The sequence below is a fragment of the Aotus nancymaae genome, unplaced genomic scaffold (genome assembly GCF_030222135.1).
Source record: "Aotus nancymaae isolate 86718 unplaced genomic scaffold, 86718_ANA_hifiasm-v0.15.2.pri h1tg000049l, whole genome shotgun sequence".
NCBI classification, from domain to species: domain Eukaryota; kingdom Metazoa; phylum Chordata; class Mammalia; order Primates; family Aotidae; genus Aotus; species Aotus nancymaae.
Window position 1 is genome coordinate 18,776,460 of NW_026988463.1, and position 21,046 is coordinate 18,797,505.

The 21,046-nt window shown below is 44.1% G+C and overlaps 1 protein-coding gene across 2 annotated transcripts in view; it reads left to right on the plus strand.

The window, feature by feature from the left end:
* Window positions 1-21,046, plus strand: part of IQCK (IQ motif containing K) — a 145,129-nt gene that overhangs the window by 75,976 nt on the left and 48,107 nt on the right. For both annotated transcript variants that reach the window (XM_012464676.3, XM_064362552.1), the window contains exon 7: window positions 826-910. In XM_012464676.3, the coding sequence (XP_012320099.2) occupies window positions 826-910 (85 nt within the window). The remainder of the gene's footprint in view (window positions 1-825; window positions 911-21,046) is intronic.

Sequence of the window (21,046 nt, forward strand, 5' to 3'; positions counted from 1 at the left end):
AAGGAAGTATCAAAGAACTGAAACTCATCAGATCACCACATCTAGACAATGAGATCCCAGAGTCTCATTCCTTGTTCCTCCCTAGTTCCTGCTTTCTTACACATTGCCCCGTTTCTTCCCTGCTGTATAAACCCCTAGTTTTTGTCAGTCTGGGAGGTGGATTTGAGACTGATCTCCCATCTCCTCCTCGGCTGCAGAACTCAATTAAGATTAAAACCTTCTTTCTTGGTAAGACTCATCAGCTCAGTGATTGGCATTTTGTGTGGTGAGCAGCAAGAGCTACACCAAACCCCTGATGTTTCTGTAACAGCAGCAGAACTTAAAAATGTTCTTGAATTTAAACCACATTTACCTGGAATGCACACTAATCAGAGATAAAAACTAATATTCCTTTCAGTAAAGAGATGAACTGCAGTCCTTCATGTCAATGGAAAGTTAGAGAAAGAGTGTTTTATTCTGTCATACTGCAGTACATGAAGGCAGCTGCTCCTCTGTCTCTTGCATTGCATTAAATAGTCTTACGTCAATAACATGTATGTTGCACCTTCTGGACTAAAATGCACATATAGCAGCCTGAGTCCTTCAAAGAAAGAATAGGCTAACAATGATTTAAGATTATGCTGTTTTTCTAAAAAAAATCCATCCCAGTGTTTTAAAATAATGCTAAGTCAAGCATACACTTTTCTATCTAAAATGACATTGTTGCTTGCTAAGAAAGGGAATGGATGAAGCACTTAATCAGAGAGGCCATTATGTTGTCAAAGGCAATGCCAAGGCTGAAGGACTGGATTCTCATGGGCAAATGACCATTTTATTGCTTTTCAGCCCGCGGCCACCAATCCCACTCTCCCTCCTGCTGACAGAAGAGGAAGCAGCCCTCTACATTCAATCTTTCTGGAGAGCCTATGTGGTAAGACTCATATGCAACTGTGGTATTTGATTTAATGGGGAATTTTTGTGAGGTAGAGGGTCCAGGGGAAACCTGAGATGAGTTAGAAACAGGATATTATATTTACTATCTAGATCTCAGAAATAAGATTCTCTGTACAGTGAGTCTTAAAGAGTGATTTAGAATTTTTACTGCAACTGGCTGGGCATAGTAGCTCATGCCTGTAATCCCAAAACTTTGGGGAGGCCAAGGTGGGAGGATCACTTGAGCCCAGGAGTTCAAGACCAGCCTGGGCAACATAATGAAACCTCATCTCAGCCAAAGAAAAGAAAAGAAATACAAAACTTAGCCTGCATGGCACACATATGTAGTCTAGCTGTTCTTGGGAGGGTGAGGTGGGAGGATGGCTTAAATCCAGGAGGCAGAGGTTGCAGTGAGTGGAGATTGTGTCACTGCACTCCAGCCTGGTTGACAGAGAGAGACCCTGTCTCCAAAATAACCTGCCTGGCCAACATGGAAAAACCCTGTCTCTACTAAAAATACAAAAATTAGCTGGGTGTGGTGGCGCATGCCTGTAATTCCAGCTACTTGGGAGGCTGAGGCATGAGAATCACTTGAACCCAGGAGGTGGAGGTTGCACTCAGCCAAGATTGTGCCACTGCATTCCAGCTTTGGCAATGGAGTGAGACTCTGTCTCAATAATAATAATAAAAAAAAGGTAAGAGCAAAGTGCAAAAGAATAGTCATTCTCAAGCCTGTCCTTCAAACAGGTATGCACTGTTTATTTCAAATGAAATCATACCCAGAAGCCCAAGATGTAACCAGTAGGTAACAGTAAAAGGGGAACTGTTCTGTCCCTGATTCTTCTGTGGTAAGATTCCACCCACTCTCATCCTTCCACATACAAGGAGCTTTGGGACTCATTCTTAGTGCTATGAACACAGCAGGAAAAGCAGTCTGCAAGACAACTGAATTCCCCCTATCGTACCAACAAACATTGCCATATAAAAAGATGTCAAAGTGGCTCCAGATTTAAATATAGCTATAGCACCATCATCATACAATAGCTATAAATGTGCCCCAGTGTAAAAAAGATGTTTACGGGGGGTATCAATGTATACTGTATGAAACTTCAGGCTGTTCAAATCTAAACACCACCTCTGCTAAAATCATAACCAAAGGGGGCTATGAAAGGGGGAATGATTTTAAGCCATCACTAGAAGGAAAAGATGTCTGATGTATGGATGACCTTAGAAGGCACCACAGAAAAGAGGGACTTCGTCAGTCTTAAAGGAAAGGTGGGCACTGGTATGTCAGCTGGGACCAAGAGGGCATTCCAGGGAGAGGAAACAGTGTACATACGTTGTTAAAAGAAAAACTTTAGACAAATTTAGCAGAATTTATTTGAGCAAAGAACAATTCATGAATTGGGCAGGACTTAGAACTGGGAGAGAGGTTCAGAGAACTCGACCCAGCGACCTAGGCAGGCCTCATTTATAGACCTGTAGTCCCAGCTACTCAGGAGGCTGAGCCAGGAGAATCATTTGAACACAGGAGGCAGAGGTTGCAGTGAGCAGAGGTGGCACCAGAAAGTGGAAATGACATCCAGGAACACCTTGATTGATTATAGCTTGGCATTGTCTTATATGGATGTGGTTTTATCAGTTGGCAGCCTGCAACTGACTGAAGCTTATCTGCTGTGATTGGCTGAGACTCAGCTACTTGTTACAAGAAGGTACTGGTAGATTGCAGTTCATAATCCACGGAGGCAGGTTTAAGCCAAATTTAATTTGACACTATTATGCCATTTTTTGTTAAAGCATATTGTATATTTTTAACACATGCACACACACGCAGAGGAAATTAGCTAAAAGGAAACAGTAATCTGACAACAACAAATACCTTGGGATTGTTGCGAAAGAACTAGGGAGACTCTAGTCTTATGTATACTGAATCATTTCTTACAAAGAGAATGTAGTATGATTTGTTTAATTAAAAATGAATTTAAACCAGAGATCATCTCAATGGATATAGAAAAAGCATTTGACAAAAGTGTTTTCATGACAAAAACACTTAACAAACTAGGAATAGAAGGGGATTTCTTCAACCTGAATAATGTTGTGAAAACCTCAAAGCTAACATCACATTTATTGGTGACAGACTGGATATTTTCCCCCTAAGATTAGGAACAAGAGGACAATGTCCTCTCTTGCCACTTCAATTTAACATAGTACCGGTGGTTCTAGCCAGGGAAATTAGGCAAGACAAAGAAATAAAAGCATTTGGATTGGAAACAAAAAAGTAAATCTATTTCTAGTCATAGATGATGTGATCTTATATATAGAAAATTGTAAGGGTTCACTAAAAACACCTATTAGAATAAACAAGGTTGCAGGATACAAGATGAATATACAAAAACCAACTGTATTTCCATACACTTAGCAATGAACAATCTGAACATGAAATTAATAATTGCATTTGCAATGGTGTCTAAAAGCATAAAATAGGAATAAATTTAGCAAAAGAAGTGCAAGGCTTGCATGCTCAAAACTATAAAACATCATTGAAAGATATTAAAGAAAACCTAATTAAATGGAAAGACATCCTGTATTCATTGACCAGAAGACCTGATAGTGTTAAGATGGCAGTACTCCTCACAGATCTACAGATTCAACACAATGCCTATCAAAATCCCAGCTTTTTTTTTTTTTTTTTTTTTGTTAGAAATTAACATGCTGATCCTAAAATTCATATGAAGATGCAAAGGGACCCAAAACAGTCAAAACAATCTTTAAAAAGAATAACCAAGTTGGCCAAATGTGGTGGCTCCCACCTGTAATTCCAGCACTTTGGGAGGCCAAGGAAGGCAGATCACGAGGTTAAGAGATCCAGACCATCCTGGCCAACATGGTGAAACCCTGTCTCTACTAAAAAATACAAAAACTAGATGGGTGTGGTGGTGTGTGCCTGTAGTCCCAGCTACTCGGGAGGCTAAGCCGGGAAATCGTTTGCATCAAGGAGGCGGAGGTTGCAGTGAGCAGAGATGGCATCACTGTGCTCCAGCCTGGGCAACAGAGCAAGGCTCCATCTCAGGAAAAAAAAAACAAAACACCAAGTTGGAGGACTCACCCTTTCCTATTTCAGAATTTACTACAAAGTACAATAATCAAAGCTGTGTAGTACTAGCATAAGGATACATGTGTATATAAATGGAATAGAATTGAGAAATCCAAAAGATCTCCCCAAATCAATATTGACTCCACCAGAGATTCAAACAAACCACCTTGTAGTTGCAGGCCCTACACCTTAACCAACTGCGACAACAAGCCACTTGCATTAAGGGAAGGCAGAAAGCTTTCTTAAGCCGAATTTTGAATGAGAATGCTGTACCCTGAGGCGATGTGGCCTGCCCAAAGCCCGGCGGGGCTGACACCAGCAGCCTCTTCTTTTCTTTCAGCCTTTGCACCCAAGGAAAAAAACCACTTGCTGCTTTGGGTTCAAAAGCCACATTTGCAGCTCCTGCTGGGCCGCACCCTGAGTTTCCCAGCCCCCGTGGCTTTCAGTCACCATGACCCCGCCAGAACCACTTACACGCCTGGGCCACTCCCCAGCTACTGCCCACACAGGGACCCGCGGCCAGCAGGCAAAGGCCCTGGGGAGCCTTTTTACACTGCTGCCTGGGACTGGGGAATGCTGGAGGCCTGCCAGAACCATGCACCAGGCTGCCGCACTCCCCGGTCCCCTACAGGCTCGGGCTATACCTTGCCTCTCCTATTTTTCTCCGGCAGAAGGCTTGCCGGGTGCACCCGGACCCACCCGCAGGGCTGGGCCATGGTCTCCGCAGTCCCCATTCCCAGCCGGCAAGGAGCAAAAGGCCTGGGGGCAGTGCTCACTCGCTATGCCCCACAGGCTACCGCAGGAAAAAAACCGCGTTTTTTTTTTTTTTTTTTTTGAGACGGAGTCTTGCTGTTGCCAGGCTGGAGTGCAGTGGCGCAATCTCGGCTGACTGCAACCTCCGCCTCCTGGGTTCAAGCGATTCTCCTGCCTCAGCCTACAGAGTAGCTGGGACCAAAGGCCACCACACCCGGCTAATTTTTCTATTTTTAGTAGAGACGGGGTTTCACCATGTTGGCCAGGATGGTCTCAATCTCTTGACCTCATGATCCGCCCGCCTCAGCCTCCCAAAGTGCTGGGATTACAGGCGTCAGCCACCACGCCCGGCCAAAACTGCGCTTTTAATTCTGGCAGGGCCGGCCTGCTTAAGACCAGCTGTGTTGTGCCTCCGAGGCACCACCCTCGTTCCAGCTGGGGCCACTTCAACTTCAGGTGTTCTTACAGAGACAGGACAGAATGGGGCCGGTTTTACTCACGATTTTGAAGTCTTATTCTCCGGCTGTACCCCTCTTCTGATGTACTCCTTTCCTGGCTGGCTCACCAAAATGTAATATTGGGGTTCAAGGGTTCAGGGTGCCCTCAGCTCCCCTGAGAGGACGTTTCTCCAGGTTCTTGGTCTCCTGCCCTCTCAAGAATGAGAGAGGGGACCGCAGGGCAGTGCACAGTAAATGCCGGACTCCAAAGTGTTTGTAGAAAGTGATTTATTTAAAGAGAGAGAGAAACCAGAGAAAGAGAAAGAAATAGCTAACTCTCACACCAAGAGAATCCAGAAAGATGGAATCCAGGAGAGGAAAGCAGCTTCCACACTGAGTGGAAGGGAATAGAGATGGGGTTTAGGAGGGGAAGACAGGCTTCCACGAGAATGTGGAAGGGGACCCCAGAGGGGAAAGCCGGGATAGAGAAAAACAGCTTCCAGGAAGTCAGCGTTCGTGGAAGAAGACCCAAACACGGAGTGCGAAGGGGCGTGGAAGAAGGGGCTTTTAACCTGGGAGGAATCCCTGCCTTCTCCAAGACCCCTGGCCAATGAAAGGAGGTCCTTAGAACTTCCGCTGGAGTGATTGACTTTTAGTTTCTTCCCGTGCTACAGACCTGCTGCAAACCATTAAATCTCCTGATTGGAAAGAGATGGGAGGGGGGCATGGTGCTGGGAAATTCTTGCCCTTAAAACTACGCCCCCTCGTGGACCCAAAAAGAGAACACATTCCCTCATTCACATGCGAAAGAATGAAGTTAGAAGCCTACTTCATATCTTATACAAAAAAATTAACTCAAAATTAATTAAATATCTAAATGAAAGTGTGAAAACTATAAAAATATTAAAAGAAAACATGGATGTAAATTTTCATGACCTTATATTAAGCAACAGTTTATATGACAAAAAGCCAAAGAACAAAGTAGATAAATTGGACTTCGTTAAATTAAAAACACATTTTGTGGTTCAAAGAACATCATCAAGTGAGTGAAACAAGAATCCACGGAACAGGAAAAAATATTTGCAAGTTCAAGCATTGGATAAGGGTCTCATATTCATAATATATAAAGAATCACAACCCAACAATAAAAGTACAATTGAACCAGTTATAAAATTGGCAAAGGATTTGAGTAGACAGCTCTCCAAAGAATATATACAAATGGCTAGTAAACGTGAAAAGATGCTCAACATCACTAGTCATAAGGAAATACAAATCAAAACCACAATGAGATATCACTTCATATCCACTAGCATAGCTATAATCAAAAAGACAATAACACAAAAACAGGTGTTGGTGAGAATGTAGAGGACATGGAAGCTTCATACAATGCTGATGAAAATGTAAAATGGTGCAGCCACTTTGGAAAAGAGTTTGGCAATTTCTCCAAGAGTTAAACTATATAGAGTATCCACTTTATATCCAGCAGCTTCACTCTTAGGTTTATATTTAAGACAACTAAAAAATATCTGTCCACACAAACACTTGTGCATGGATGTTCATAGAAGCTTTATTCATAGTAGCCAAAAAATGGAAACGGCTCAAATGCCCATCAACTGATGAAAGGAAAAAAAAAAGTGGTACATTCATATATAAAAAGAAAGTACTTGCCGGGAGCAGTGACTCACACCTGTAATCCCAACATTTTGAGAGGCCGAGGTGGGCAGATCACCTTAGGTTGGGAGTTCGAGACCAGCCTGACCAACGTGGAGAAACCTTGTCTCTACTAAAAATACAAAAAATTAGCTGGGCATGGTGGTGTGTGCTCTCAGGAGGCCAAGGAGAATTGCTTGAACCCAGGAGGCGGAGGTTGCAGTGAGCCGAGATCCAGCCACTGCACTCCAGCCTGGGTGACAGAACAAGACTTCATCTAAAAAAAAAAAAAAAAGAAAGAAAGAAAAGCAAAGTCGGATTGTTTTAATGTGCAAAAACTGAATGTTGGTTTTTTAATATTGTGAATTAAAACTGGTCCTCTTCTGAAAACTCTCTTTTTCCATGTGTGATTGGTGATAAGTCATGCACTATTGCATCACTGGTGTTCTTCGGTTTAGGAAATCTTAGATACAATTGGTAAGAAAAATACCTTGCTTTCTTGTGAAGTTCAAATATGAGGTTCTTATGGCCCATCATGATTGAAATTTCTTTAATGATTTAAGAAGCAGAGACCAGATAAATCCACTGAATATTTATTCTGTCTAAATAAGCGCCGTGGTGTTTTATGCCTTCTACTCATTTGTTTATTCCGACTCAGCCTAGTCACCCAGGGTGGCATGCATCAGCAGTGCTCCCCTCCTCCCAACATCAGCTCCCCCTCCAGGCATTGTGACAACTGAGAATTACAAAGTCCATCAATCGTTACCCATTATTTGATGAACAACACAGTGCCAGGTTGCTACAGCAGCCCCTTCGAGGCCTTGCAAAAATAAAACAGTGGAGATTTCTGATCTCCATTTGCAAAGAACAAGAATCTGTGCATTGAGCGAACTGACTGAGGGTAAATGAGGGACCCCCCACCCCAAGGAGAAACAACTTGGTATCAGCAGAGTACAAGGTTGAGGGTGGGACAGATCTCACCCTAGCTGTGGAGGGACTGTGTCAGCCTGGACATATATTCCATCCTTCTGGCTACAGGGGTTAGTTCATGATGGGCAGGGGATGGAAATCAGGCCAGTCAGACCTAGTGAGACTCCATTCTGGGATCATTGTTGGAGTGGTTGGGACAGAGCAGCCCTCTTTGCACTGGGGTTACCTAAGGCCAGACTGTCAGCACCATCTTAACACAGTGTGAAGAACCTGTTGAAAAAATGACCACAGAGGTAAACAGGGCTAAAAGGCAGAGAAAGGGGCTGGTCCTGAGATTGTTGTTTGAGGGCCTGCATTCAGTTATACCAGTGAGTCTCCTTAGACATGGAGTTCAGGCTGGGCACAATGGCTTACGCCTGCAATACCAACACTCTGGGAGGCCGAGGCGGGTGGATCCCTTGAGGTCAGGAGTTCGAGACCAGCCTGGCCAACATGGTGAAACCCCATCTATACTAAAAATACAAAAATTAGCTGGGTGTGGTGGCAGGCGCCTGTAATCCCAGCTACTCAGGAGGCTGAGGCAGGAGAATCACTTGAACCCAGGAGGTGGAGGCTGCAGTGAGCCAAGATTGCATCATTGGACTCCAGTCTGGGTGACAGCCAGACTCCATCCATCTCAGAAAAAAAAAAAAAAAATGGACTACGGTCACTTGCAGCCTAGAGTCCTGACAATACAATTTTCAGTATGAAAATATCCAGACTCTTTATTACTTGCAGAAAATGAGGATATTGGCACAAAATGAAAATCTGGACCCACTGGTACAGAGCAGCCATCTCAATTTGTCCCAGGAAAAGACTGTCCTATGTCAGCTGGAGGCCTGCTGGAGAGGGGAGCCTATCCCAATGAGAAAATTTTTCTAAAACGTACATATTTTTTAATTGTGCAAGTAATGCATACACTTGTGGAAAAATAGATAATGCATATAAGCGTTTTGTTTTTTGTTTTTTTGACAGATAGGGTCTCACTTTGTCACCCAGGCTAGAGTGCAGTGGCATGAACACAGCTGACTGTAGCCTCAATCTCCTGGGCTCAAGCAATCCTCCCTCCCCAGCTTCCTCAGTAGCTGGGACTACAGGCACATGCCACCATACCCATCTAATTAAAAAAAAATTTGGAGAAGGGATCTCACTATGTTGGCCAGGCTGGTCTCAAACTCCTGGGCATAAGGGATCCTCTCACCTCAGCCTCCCAAAGTGTTGGGATTATAGGAGTGAGCCATTGTGCCCAGCAATGCATAGAAGATTTTTTTTTAAAAATACGATATTCATCCTTCTAGAATTTTTTCTATTCATATGGAAAATTTTATTTTATTTTTTACAAAATTGTGATTATAAACACTTTTTGAGCCTGCTCTCTCTCCTTAATGATATATTGGAAATGTACTTCCTTGTTGGCACACAAAGATGTACCTCACAAATTTTAATTCTTCTATGGCATATATATTTTTTTTATTTTTATTTATATATTTATTTTTGAGATGGAGTCTCACTCCGTCACCCAGGCTAGAGTGCAGTGGCACCATCTTAGCTTGCTGCAATCTCCGCCTCCCAGGTTCAAGCGATTTTCCTGCCTCAGCCTCTCGAGTAGCTGGGAGTACAGGCACCCACCAGCATGCCCAGCTAATTTTCCTAAGTTTTAATAGTGACGGGGTTTTGCCATGTTGGCCAGGCTGGTCTCAAACTCCTGACTTCAGGTGATCTGTCTGTCTTGGCCTCCCAAAGCACTGGGATATTACAGGTGTGAGCCACTGCGCCTGGCCTATATATAGTGAATACATTGAGCCATAACTTAATCATAGGTGGTAATTAGACATTCTAGTTTCCTCTCCTATATATTCAATGAAAAACATTACTGTTCACATTCACATGCCTGTAGTTCCGGCTACTCAGGAGGCTGAGCTGGGAGGATCACTTAATCCCTGGGACGTCGAGACTGCAGTGAGCTATGATCATGCACTCCAGCCTGAGTGACAGAGCACGACCCTCAAAGAAAACAAAACAAAACAAAGCAAAACAACAACAACAAACAAACAAAAACAGAAACCAAAAACCCAAAAGCATCCTCATTCATATGTCTACACACTTGTCCGATTTTTCTCCAGAGGATTAATTGCTGGCAGTGGAATTGATAGCTCAAAGAGTAAGCCCCGTTTCTCAGAGTTCAGATCAGTATTGATAAATTACCCTCTAGAGAGGCTAGAGTTCAACCTTCAGATCAATCCATGTGCACACCAGCAATGTATGCAAGTGTACTTTAGCCGTAGGTTTTGATGGGAAAGTAGAGAGAGGAAGAAGAAGGGATTGGGAGCGTGATGCTTGTCCCGGGATGGTGGAGTTGTGAGGACACCGTGCTAGAGGGTATGAGGAGGGAGGACCAGTTTGTTCAGTTGTGTGGGCTGTGCACTGCACAACTCGGGGATACCATTCAAAACCATATATATCAGACATCTGAGGCTTGGAGAAGCTTGGAAAATAGTAGTTGAGTGGCTACTTGCTACACTTTTTTAAATCCCACTGGCCTACGCAGCTCCTAGCCTATGGTTTTTAAAACCCCTGCTAGCTGGAGGCTAGGCGAGTCAATGGAGCGTGTATGAGTGATACCATACAGAAGCATTACTGTTTTGATCAAGAATTTGTGTTTTCTTCCTGAAATAGTGTAGATCTTAAATTAGATAAAACATGAATATTCAATACTATTTAATATTTGAGAATAATTATAAATGTTGGGTATTTACTCCATAGAGTGTTATTCAAACACCAAAAATAATAAACATCAGGCATGATAACAAGATGGCAAGTGCCCATAGTATTACTAAGTGAAGAAAGAATAAAATGCCATATGCTGATTGTTTTATAATTATATAAAAAATAACTTTATATAGAAAATATGCTACAAAGACATATGTAAAATATTGTGATTGTTCAGTGGCAGGGTAAGGAGTGATGTTTTTATTCTGTTTTTTCTATTTTTAAAATTATTTACACAGAATATATATGGCTTTTACAAAGTAATAAAAACTTTATTTAAATACTTAGAAAGCTACATTTAACCTTTTTTTTTTTTTACTCTTCTTTAGTTAAATATGACATAATTAGGCTATTTTTTTCTGAGCCTTTTTAGGATTGTGTATGTGTGTAAATATGCAAAAAATTTGAAACAGTAGTATTCAGAAAGTGTTCTTTGTTTTATTTTAATCTGATTGTTAATGTACTCTGTTTATTCTGAAATTCCAAAATCATCTTGCTTTGTATTTTGTAGTCTTTTTAATAGTGGTTTTGGTTTTTGGTTTTGGCTGTGTGTATGTGTGTATACAGTAAGTGCTTATGGTCAAATAATATTTTCACTTGTTCTGTCGCCTGGCTGGAGTGCACAGGTGCGATCTCAGCTCACTGTAACCTCTGTCTCCTGGGCTTAAGTGACTCCCCTGCCTCAGTGTCCTGAGTAGCTGGGACTACAGGCACCTGCTACCATGCCCGGCTAATTTTTGTATTTTAGTAGAGATGGGGTTTCACCATGTTGGCCAGGATGGTCTTGATTTCCTGACCTCGCTATCTGCCCACCTTGGCCTCCCAAACTGTTGGGATTACAGGTGTGAGCCACTGCGCTCAGCCTTTTTTTTTTTTGAAAGGTCGCTCGAAGTTCTCATTACTGGCCTTAACTTTCTTGTCTTCAGTGATGTGGCCGAAGAGAAAGACTTAGTTTTTTTCATGTAAAGCATGCCCTATGGCAACCTGCTAATAATGTGGGCTCTAGCAGCAGACAGACCTGTTCGAATCCCAACATGTCAGGTTATTAACCCATTTATGCCTGAGGTTGCCATTTTTTGAATTTTTGCAAGCAGACCTTGGCAACGACCTTGAGCGGTAGGATATAAATAACTCCCACATGCTTAGCGTTCAATAATGGAACACTAGATATAAATGGGTTTTAATACCATGGGCAGATTATGTAACTTCTGAACCACAGTTTTCTTTCTGTAAAATGGGAATAATAATTCCTGCCTATGAAGATTGAATCAGATGCTTCAGTTCACATAATGGATGTGACACAGTGCTAAGGACACAGTAAATCCACAATAAGTATTAGCTCTTATTATTGTTGCAGTTGTTGGCTCTATTTTCCTGAATAGAGCAGTTTTTTAAAAAGCCAACTGGCTGGGCGTGGTGGCTCAGGCCTGTAATCCCAGCACTTTGAGAGTTCGAGGCAGGTGGATCACTTGAGGTCAGGAGTTACAGACCAGCTTGGCCAACATGGTGAAACTCTGTCTCTACTAAAAATACCAAAAATAATTAGCCGGGCGACATGGCAGGCACCTGTACTTGGGAGGCTGAGGCCGGAGAATTGCTTGAACCTGGGAGGTAGAGGTTGCAGTGAGCTGAGATCATGCCACTGCACCCCAGCCTGGGTGACAGAGGAAGACTTTGTTTAAAAAAAAAAAAAAAAAGAAAAGTACTTGAGGTTATATTCCCTAAACAGATCTAAGAGGTTTGGGGTGTGTGGGTGGGTGTGTGTGTGTTGTTTTGTTGTTTTTTTAGAGACAGGGTCTCACTCTGTCACCCAGGCTAGAGGGTAGTGGTGCGATCTCAGCCCACTACAACCTCCACCCCCCCCGCCCCCCCACCCCCCTGCTTCTGGGATCCTTCAAGTTCAGCCTCCCAAGTAGCTGGGACCACAGGTGTGAGCTACTACACCAGCTAATTTTTGTAGTTTTTTAGAGACAAGTCTTGCCATGTTGCCTGGTCTCAGAACTCTTGAGCTCAAGCAATCCTCCCACCTCCATCTCCCAAAGTGTTGGGATTACACGTGTGAGCCACCGTGGCTGGCCAGTATTTGTATTTAAAGAAAAACCCACTACCGGTGTGACTGATGGGCTGGCATTTAGCCAAACATTTCTCATTCAAAATACTCCCAACCCAGGGTGAGCCCCGAGATGGCAGGACCAAAGAAACCTTTAGGAGTGGTCTTGATTTTGTTATATTTCATCATGAAGTTCCAACAATCAGTTGTTTCAGCACCAGATTCCTTTTTCCTTCTGCTTTCTCTTGAGTGCATGGCTTCCTCACATTGTTGATCTGCTTTCCCCAGCTTCCTCTTCCTCCCTTCCAGAGAGGGGCGTCTCCTGCTGCAGCTGTTCCAGGAAGGGGGGTCGGGGGTGCATTTCCTCCCTTTGTGTGAACTCATTAGCCCTGTCTCTGGCTTTCCCCAGGGAAAGCCACCCAACCAGGTGAGCCAGTGTCATTTAAAGCAGCACTTCCGTTCTCAGGCAGGGGTTGGTTGTCATTTATGGCTGAGTTCAACTATGGTCCAGGTGAAGAGAGATGGCATCTGGCACAGAGACAATGGCCAACAGCTTGGTGTATGAGTCACATTTTCCTGGTGAATGGTATGCTGCCTAGAACTCCTGTGCAAGACAATTATATTTTGATACTTTGCAATTTGGGGTCTGATTTGAAGGCAGTATAGCATCATAGTTAAGCAAGCAGGTGCTACAATGAGATCGATTCATTCACTAATATTTACTCACTAGTAATTATTGAGTGCATACAATGTGGCAGGCAGGCATTGTTCTGGATTCTGGGCATACTGTGGGGAAGAAGACAAAGTCCCTGCCCTCGTGGAGTTTGCATTCTTTCAGGAGACTGTAAACAGATACAAATAAATAGTAACATAACATCAAAGAGTGTGTCAGTTAGCTATTGTCACAACAATGCTGCATAACAAATCACTCCCAAACTCTAAAACTCAGCAGCTCACAATATACATTTATATCTTGTAACCACCCCATGAGTTCTTCCTGTGTCTGCACAAACAAAAGCAATTCATAGAGACCAGGCACTGCATTAAAGAAAGAGTTTAATTGACATGAGGCTGGCCATGCCACACAGGAGATGGAGTTACTACTCAAATCAATATCCTCAAAGGCTTGGAAGCTAGGGGTTTTTCAAAGATAGTTTGGTGGGGTGGGAGGCTAGGGAATGGGTGCTGCTGATTGGTTGGGGATGAAATCATAGGGGTGTGGAAAGCAGCCCTTATGTGCTGAGTATACTTCTGGGTGGGGCCGCAGGACTGGTTGAGTCACAGGACAGGTCTGGGTGGGGCTGTCTGGTAGTCAGAAATGCAAAAGCCTGAAAAGACATCTCAGCTACTATTTTAGATGGTGAATTTGGTCAAGGAAGGCCTCTCTGAGAAGGTGTTATTTGATCTGAAGTTTATTCTAGGCAGAAGGAAAAGCACATGCAAAGGCCTACAGGAGCAGGAGAGTGCTGGGTGTACCAAGGACAAGCAAGAGAGTCAGTGTGGTTGATTAAAGTGAGCTGGAGCTGGGCATGGTGGTGAAGGCTAATGGAGGCTAAAGTGAGGAGATGGCTTGAGCCCAGGAGGTTGAGGCCACAGTGAGCTATGATTGCACCACTACACTCCAGCCTGGGTGACAGAGTGAGACTCTCTCTCTCTCTCTCTCTCTCTCTATATATATATATATATATACACACACACACACACACACACACACACACACATATGAAAAAAAAAATGAAGCCAGGCTCAGTGGCTCACACCTGTAATTTCAGCACTTTGGGAGGCTGAGGCAGGCAGATCACTTGAGTTCAGGAATTCAAGACTAGCCTGGGCAACATGGTGAAATGAAGTCACTACAAAAAATACAAAAAAAAAATTAGCTGAGTGTGGTGGCATGCACCTGTAGTCCTAGCTACTTGGGAGGCCAAGATGGGAGGATGGCTTGAGCCTGGGAGGCAGAAGTTGCAGTGAGCTGAGAACATGCCATTGCATTCCAGACTGGGCAACAGAGCGAGACCCTGTCTCAAAAAAAAAAAAAAAAAAAAAAAAAAGTGAGCTGGAGGTGAATGGGAGAGAGGACGAGGGAGTAGTCAGGGGCAGATCTTATAGAATCAAAGATGAGCTTTCATTTGGATGCTGGAACTTTGGATTTTATTTTGACTCTGATAAGAAGTGATGGGCAGAAGAATGACATCATCTGAGTTTTCATTGGGAAACTGTAGTAATCAGCATCCACAGTAACTCCCCAGTATCCAAGCCCCTGGGATTCCCATTCCTGGGGAGTTTCTTCCCACATTGTATCAGGATTAATATGCCTGGCCAGTAGAATATAGCAGAAATAATGGTGTACCACTTTCAAGATTAAGTTATTAAAGACACAGCAGTCTTGTGCTCACTTGTTATCTCTCCCTGGGATCATTCCCTCTGGAGGATGCCAGCTGGTCTTGAGCATCCCTATGGAGACACCTATGTGACAAGAAACTGAGGCCTCCAGCCAACAGCCACGGGAGGGAGCCATTGTGGAAGTAGATCCTCCAGCCCAGTTGAACCTTCACATGATTGCAGGCCCAGCTGACATCCTGGGCCTTAACCCTAAGCCAGAACCCCCCAGCTAAGCTGCTCCTGTGTTCCTAATCCTTAGAAATTGTGTTGTTTCTTAAAGCTGCCACGCCTGGGGGATGTTTGTTATGCAGCAATGGAGACCAATACAATAACTCAGGCTGCTGCAGAGAGAGCAGGCTGTAAGAGGATAAAAGTAAAAGCAGGAGAACTTGTAATATCTGCATCCTTGCTACTCAAATTATGGTCCAAGAACCAGTGCTATTATCATCATGAACTGGCGTCTGGTTGGAAATGCAGAATCTCAGGCCCCACACAGACCTCCTGAATCAAAATCTGCATCTTTATATGGTTCCCATAGAGTCTTTGTTTGAGAAGCAGTGTTATAGGTGACAGCCCAGTAGGGTGCCATGGTCTGGGTTTTAATCCTGGCTTGCCAACAATGTGACCTTCAGTAAATTACTTAATTTTCCTAAGCCTCAGTTTCCTTTCTTGTAAAATGGGGATAATAATAGTGCTGCTGTCATAGGGTCATATGTGAAGGCATAAATGAAATGGTGCAGGTAGCATAGTGCTTGGCACATGGTTAAGGGTTCATACGTGTTAGCTCTTTATTGGCTGAGTCTGATCCATACATTTGCTCCCTAAGAATATATTCCTGATCATTTCCTGGTGATGTTCCTTCAATGTGTATTTTTTTTTTTTTTAATTCTCTGTCAAAGAAAATCCTGTTTTGTTTTTTTAGAAAAAACATCCTTGAACTCATGAAAAAAACTTTTGTCTGTGCCCTGCATGAGTCCAGCCATAGCCCAGAATGAAGGCGCCAGGTTTCCATGGTCTGTTTCCAGGCCCAGTTCTCAGGGCAATTTTCAGGGCCACCCAGCAGGCCAAAATAGGCCACAGCACTATCAATAGTGAATTTGGGCTGCTTTGGGCCTGACTTGCCTGGTCAGGCCCTCCCCTTCCCCCGCCTGCTCCTGTAGTTGTTTAAATATACTCTGGGTTACAGCTGCAAGTGCATTTGTCTTAAGTGCCCAGGAAATGCCTTGCCAACTTGCCAGGCTATCAGCAAAACCCCCTTTTTATTTGCTCAGTCACCGTGTACCCCAAGTATGTGATGAAAACTGATAAGCCACACTGCAGGTTTCACTCGATGGTTCACATAGGGTTCACCGCAGTGAACTGGCTCTAGGGCTCAGGGATTTGAGAAGCCTGAGTGCCACCCTGCCTCTCTTGCCATGTGACCTTGTATTAGTATTTCACTTCTCGGAGCCTCGTTTTCCTTATCTGTAAAGTGAGGCTGATAATAATAAGGAATTCTAGTTCCTGTGGTCATTGTGTGGAGTAAATAAGAAACCTGCATATTAGCAGGACTGGTTATATATTAATTTGCAGGGCCCAGCAAAAAATGAAAATGCAGGGCTCCTTGTTTAAAGTTATTAAGAATATCTAGATGGTGTCAGCAGAGCATAAAGTAAGTGTGAGGCCCTTGTAAGCGTGAGTCCTGTGCAGCTGTGCTGGGCAATGCCCATGAAGCCAGCCCTACAGGCGAGGCTCCCAGTACCCTGCCTGGCATTAACATCAGCCATGTCTCCAACTTTCCTAGCCTAGGATCATTTTCTTTTCTTTCTTTCTTTCTTTCTTTTTTTTTTTTTTTGAGATGGAGTTTTCACTCTTGTCATCCAGGCTGGGGTGCAATGGCGTAATCTTGGCTCACTGCAACCTCCCCCTCCTGGGTTTAAGTGATTCTCCTGGCTGGGCGCTGCGGCACACACCTGTAATCCCAGCACTTTGGGAGGCTGAGGTGGGCGGATCACGAGGTCAAGAGATCAAGACCATCCAGGCCAACATGGTGAAACCCCTTCTCTACTAAAAAAACAAAAAAAACCCAAAAATTAGCTGGGTGTGGTGGTGTGCGCCTATAGTCCCAGATACTCGGGAGGCTGAGGCAGGAGAATTGCTTGAACCCGGAAGGCGGAGGTTGCAGTGAGCCGAGATCACGCCACTGCACTCTAGCCTGGCACCTGGCGACAGAGCGAGACTGTCTCAAAAAAAAAAAAGTGATTCTCCTGTCTCAGCCTCCCAGGTAGCCTGGATTACATGCATGCACGACCATGCCCAGCTAATTTTTTGCAATTAGTAGAGATGGGATTTCACCATGTTGGTCAGGCTGGTCTCCAACTCCTGACCTCAGGTGATCTACCTGCCTTGGCCTCCCAAAGTGCTGGGATTACAGGCATGAGCCACCACACCTGGCCACGTTGTTTTCTTTTAAGGGCTCACCAGTTTCCCCCCCCGAACAAAGTGTAAGGGTAAATTGCACAGCTGCAATCTAGTCCCTTCTGCTGAATAACAAACCACCTTAATATTTAGTGACTTAAAACCACAGCAGTTGATTAGTTTTCATGATGTGGGTTAGCTGGTTGGTTCCTCTGCTGCTCTCACCCAGACTCGATCACGTAGCTACGTTCAGCTGGTGGCCAGGCTGGGCTGGAATGTCTAAGCTGGCTGCAGGTGGCGCTGGCTGCTGGCTGGGGCATTGCAGTTCTCCTCCATGTGTCTTCTCATCCTTCAGTAAACCACACCAGCTTCCTTAAATTGTAGCAGATACAACCCACGGGACAAAAACAAAACTTCAAGCCTTCTGGAAGTTGCACAACAGAGCACTTCAGTTACCTTCTATCTGTCAAAGCCAGTCATGAGCCTCACCTAGATTCAAGAGAGAGGCAACAGACTCCCTCATTCAGTGAGAAGCATGACAAAGCTTTCAAGTGGGTAGGGACCCAGGAAGATGCGATTCACTGGGGCATAGTGCAGCGGTTCTCAAACTTTAGCCTGCATCATAATTATCCAGAGGGCCTGTTAACTCACAGCTGCTGGGCCCCATCCCCAGAAAATCGGAGTCAGTAGGAGTGGGGTGGGGCATGAGAACTTGTGTTTCAAAGAAGTTCTCAGGTGATGCTGATGTTGCCAGTCTAGGGATCACACTTTGAGAGCTGGTAAAGGAAGTAAGTGTCCACATTCAAGGGCAGTGGCACTCAACCTTGACTGTACATTAGAAGCACCTGGGCAGCTATAACAATCCTGAAGCCATCAGTTAAATCAGTGGGGTTTTTTTTTTTTTTTAAAGCTCCCCAAAGAGATTCCAATGGGCAGCCAGAGCTAAGAACTGCTAGAGTTAGGTCATGTAGATTTGAGTGCTGGCTACAGTATGCACAAGTTTAGGCAAATTATTCTACCTCTCTGTGACTCAGTTTCCTCTTGAAAATGGGGATGGTAGCTGGGTATGGTGGTTCACATCTATAATCCCAGCACTTTGGGAGGTCAAGGCAGGCGGATCACCTGAGGTCAAGAGTTTGAGATTAGCTTGGCCAACATGGTGAAACCCCATCTCTTCTAAAAATACAAAAAGCTAAGCATCATGGTGGGCGCCTGTAATCCCAGCTACTTGGGAGGCCGAGGCAGGATAATCGTTTGAACTCAGAAGGCGGAGGTTGTAGTGAGCCGAGATTGCACCACTGCACTCCAGCCTGGGTGACAGAGCAAGACTCCAGCGAAAGAAAGAAAGAGAGAGAGGAGAGAATGGCAATAGTTTGTAATTTGCATGGTTGTTCTGAGGATTAAAAGTTAATATGTATAAAACTCTTAGAACAGTGCTGGCACTATTATGTAGTGAAAGTACTACGTAAATGTCAGGTCTGAGTATTAGTGGTAAAGAAGAGATCAAGGCATTGAAGGCATTGTATCAGCTGGGTGCAGTGGCTTATGTCTGTAATCCCAGCACTCTGGGAGGCCAAAGCTGGCAGATTGGTTTGAGTTCAGGAGTTTGAGACCAACCAGCCTGGGGAACATGACATAACCTGGTCTCTAGAAAAAATACAAAAATCAGCCGGGTGTAGTGGTGCATGCCTGTAGTCCCAGCTACTCTGGAGGATTGCTTGAGCCTGGGAGGTTGAGGCTACAGTGAGCCCAGATCACGCCACTGCACTGAAGCCTGGGTGACAGAGCAAAACCCTGCCTCAAAACAACAACGCTTTGTACGATGATGTGGTCTCTGGCATAGCAAACTTGCTGTGATTTAACCCTGTAAATCATTGGAAAGTTCATCAAATACCTTAAATGCTTTTGCAACATATTCATTCCCTGATTATTTGGGTAAACAAGTATGAAGAACAGTTGGATGAACTTTACCGGAACTATTATCCCTGAGCTGTTGGGGGAAATTCTGTCTTTTCCAAATATGTACTGTGATATAGTCTTATTATTAAAGGGACTTTAACAAAACATAGGTGTGGCTTCCTGGGAGGCCTCTTTAGATCCGGCACTGCAAAGACAACCCACCAAAAAGCAGCTGCTCTTCATGAGTCACAGAGATCGTGCCTTGCTGACTACACGTTAATGACCTGAGCAGTCCCTTTTGACTCAGATTTTATGGATTTGGAATAATCAACGTAGCATTCATGTGACCAAGAACTGAAAGTCGTACAGATGTTAGAGTAGTAAGTCTTGTAACATTAAGTTCATTCTTAACATTCTCTTTATTACAGCAGGGTTCCCCAAACTTTTCAGATCATTAGAATCATCTAAGGTTCTTCCTGAACATGCTGAAGCCTTGGTGCTACCTCACACATACTCAATCAGTACCTACAGGGAAAGGGCCTGGGATTCTGTTTTGAACAAGTACCTTCAGTGATCTCAGTGTCAACGGGTAAATTCAGGAAACAGCCTTAATCATTTTTTTTCTTTTTTGAGACAGAGTCTCACTCTGTTGCCCAGGCTGGAGTGCAAGGGTGCAATATCCGCTCACTGCAGTCTCCGCCTCCTAGCTTAAAGCAATTCTCCTGCCTTAGGCTTCTGAGTAGCTGAGATTATAGGTGAACACCACTGCACCCACTAATTTTCGTATTTTTAGTCGAGATGGATTTTCACCATGTTGGCCAGGCTGGTCAAGAACTCCTGACCTCAAGTGATCCGCCCACCTGGGCCACCCAAAATGCTGGGATTACAGGCATGAGCCACTATGCCTGGCCATGGAAACAGCCTTAAATTAATATTTATGTAATACATATAGAGAGATAGAAGAGGCGATAAGGGAAGCTGGGGGCTATAGGTTCTAATGCCCACTCAATAAGAGCAGGTGTTGGTAAACTATAGCCCACGGAGCAAAGCTAGCCACTGCCTGTATTATAAAGTTTTGTTGGAATACAATATGACTTTTTTTTTTTTTTTTTTGAGATGGAGTCTTGCTCTGTCACCAGGCTGGAGTGCAGTGGTGCAATCTCGGCTCACTGCAACCTCCGACTCCTGGGTTCATGTGATTCTTCCACCTCAGCCTCCCGAGTAGCTGGGACTACAGGCGTGTGCCACCACGCTCAGCTAATTTTTGTATTTTTAGTAGAGATAGGGTTTCATCATGGCCAGGATAGTCTCGATCTCTTGACCTCGTGATCCGCCCACCTCGGCCTCCCAAAGTGCTGGGATTACAGGCGTGAGCCACCATGCCTGGCCCAATATGCCTATTTTTAAAACACATTTTCTATGGCTGCTTCTGTCCTATAATGGCAGGGTTGGCCTTATTATGACAGAGACAATATGGCCCACAAAGCCGAAACTATTTACTATCTGATCTTTTACGAAAAAACAGCTTACGGACCCCTGGATAAGAGATACGATTTCAGACCTGGGCAAACTTGGAATTGGAACTAATAGTTATGAGCTCATAATAAAAAATAAACCAACAAGAAAGGAGGGGAGTCAGTAGATACAATCAACTGGAAAATCCAAACCCCCAAGAGTGGCAATTTGAGACTATAAATAAGTGTAAGATTACAGAGATTTGCTAGAAAAAAACAC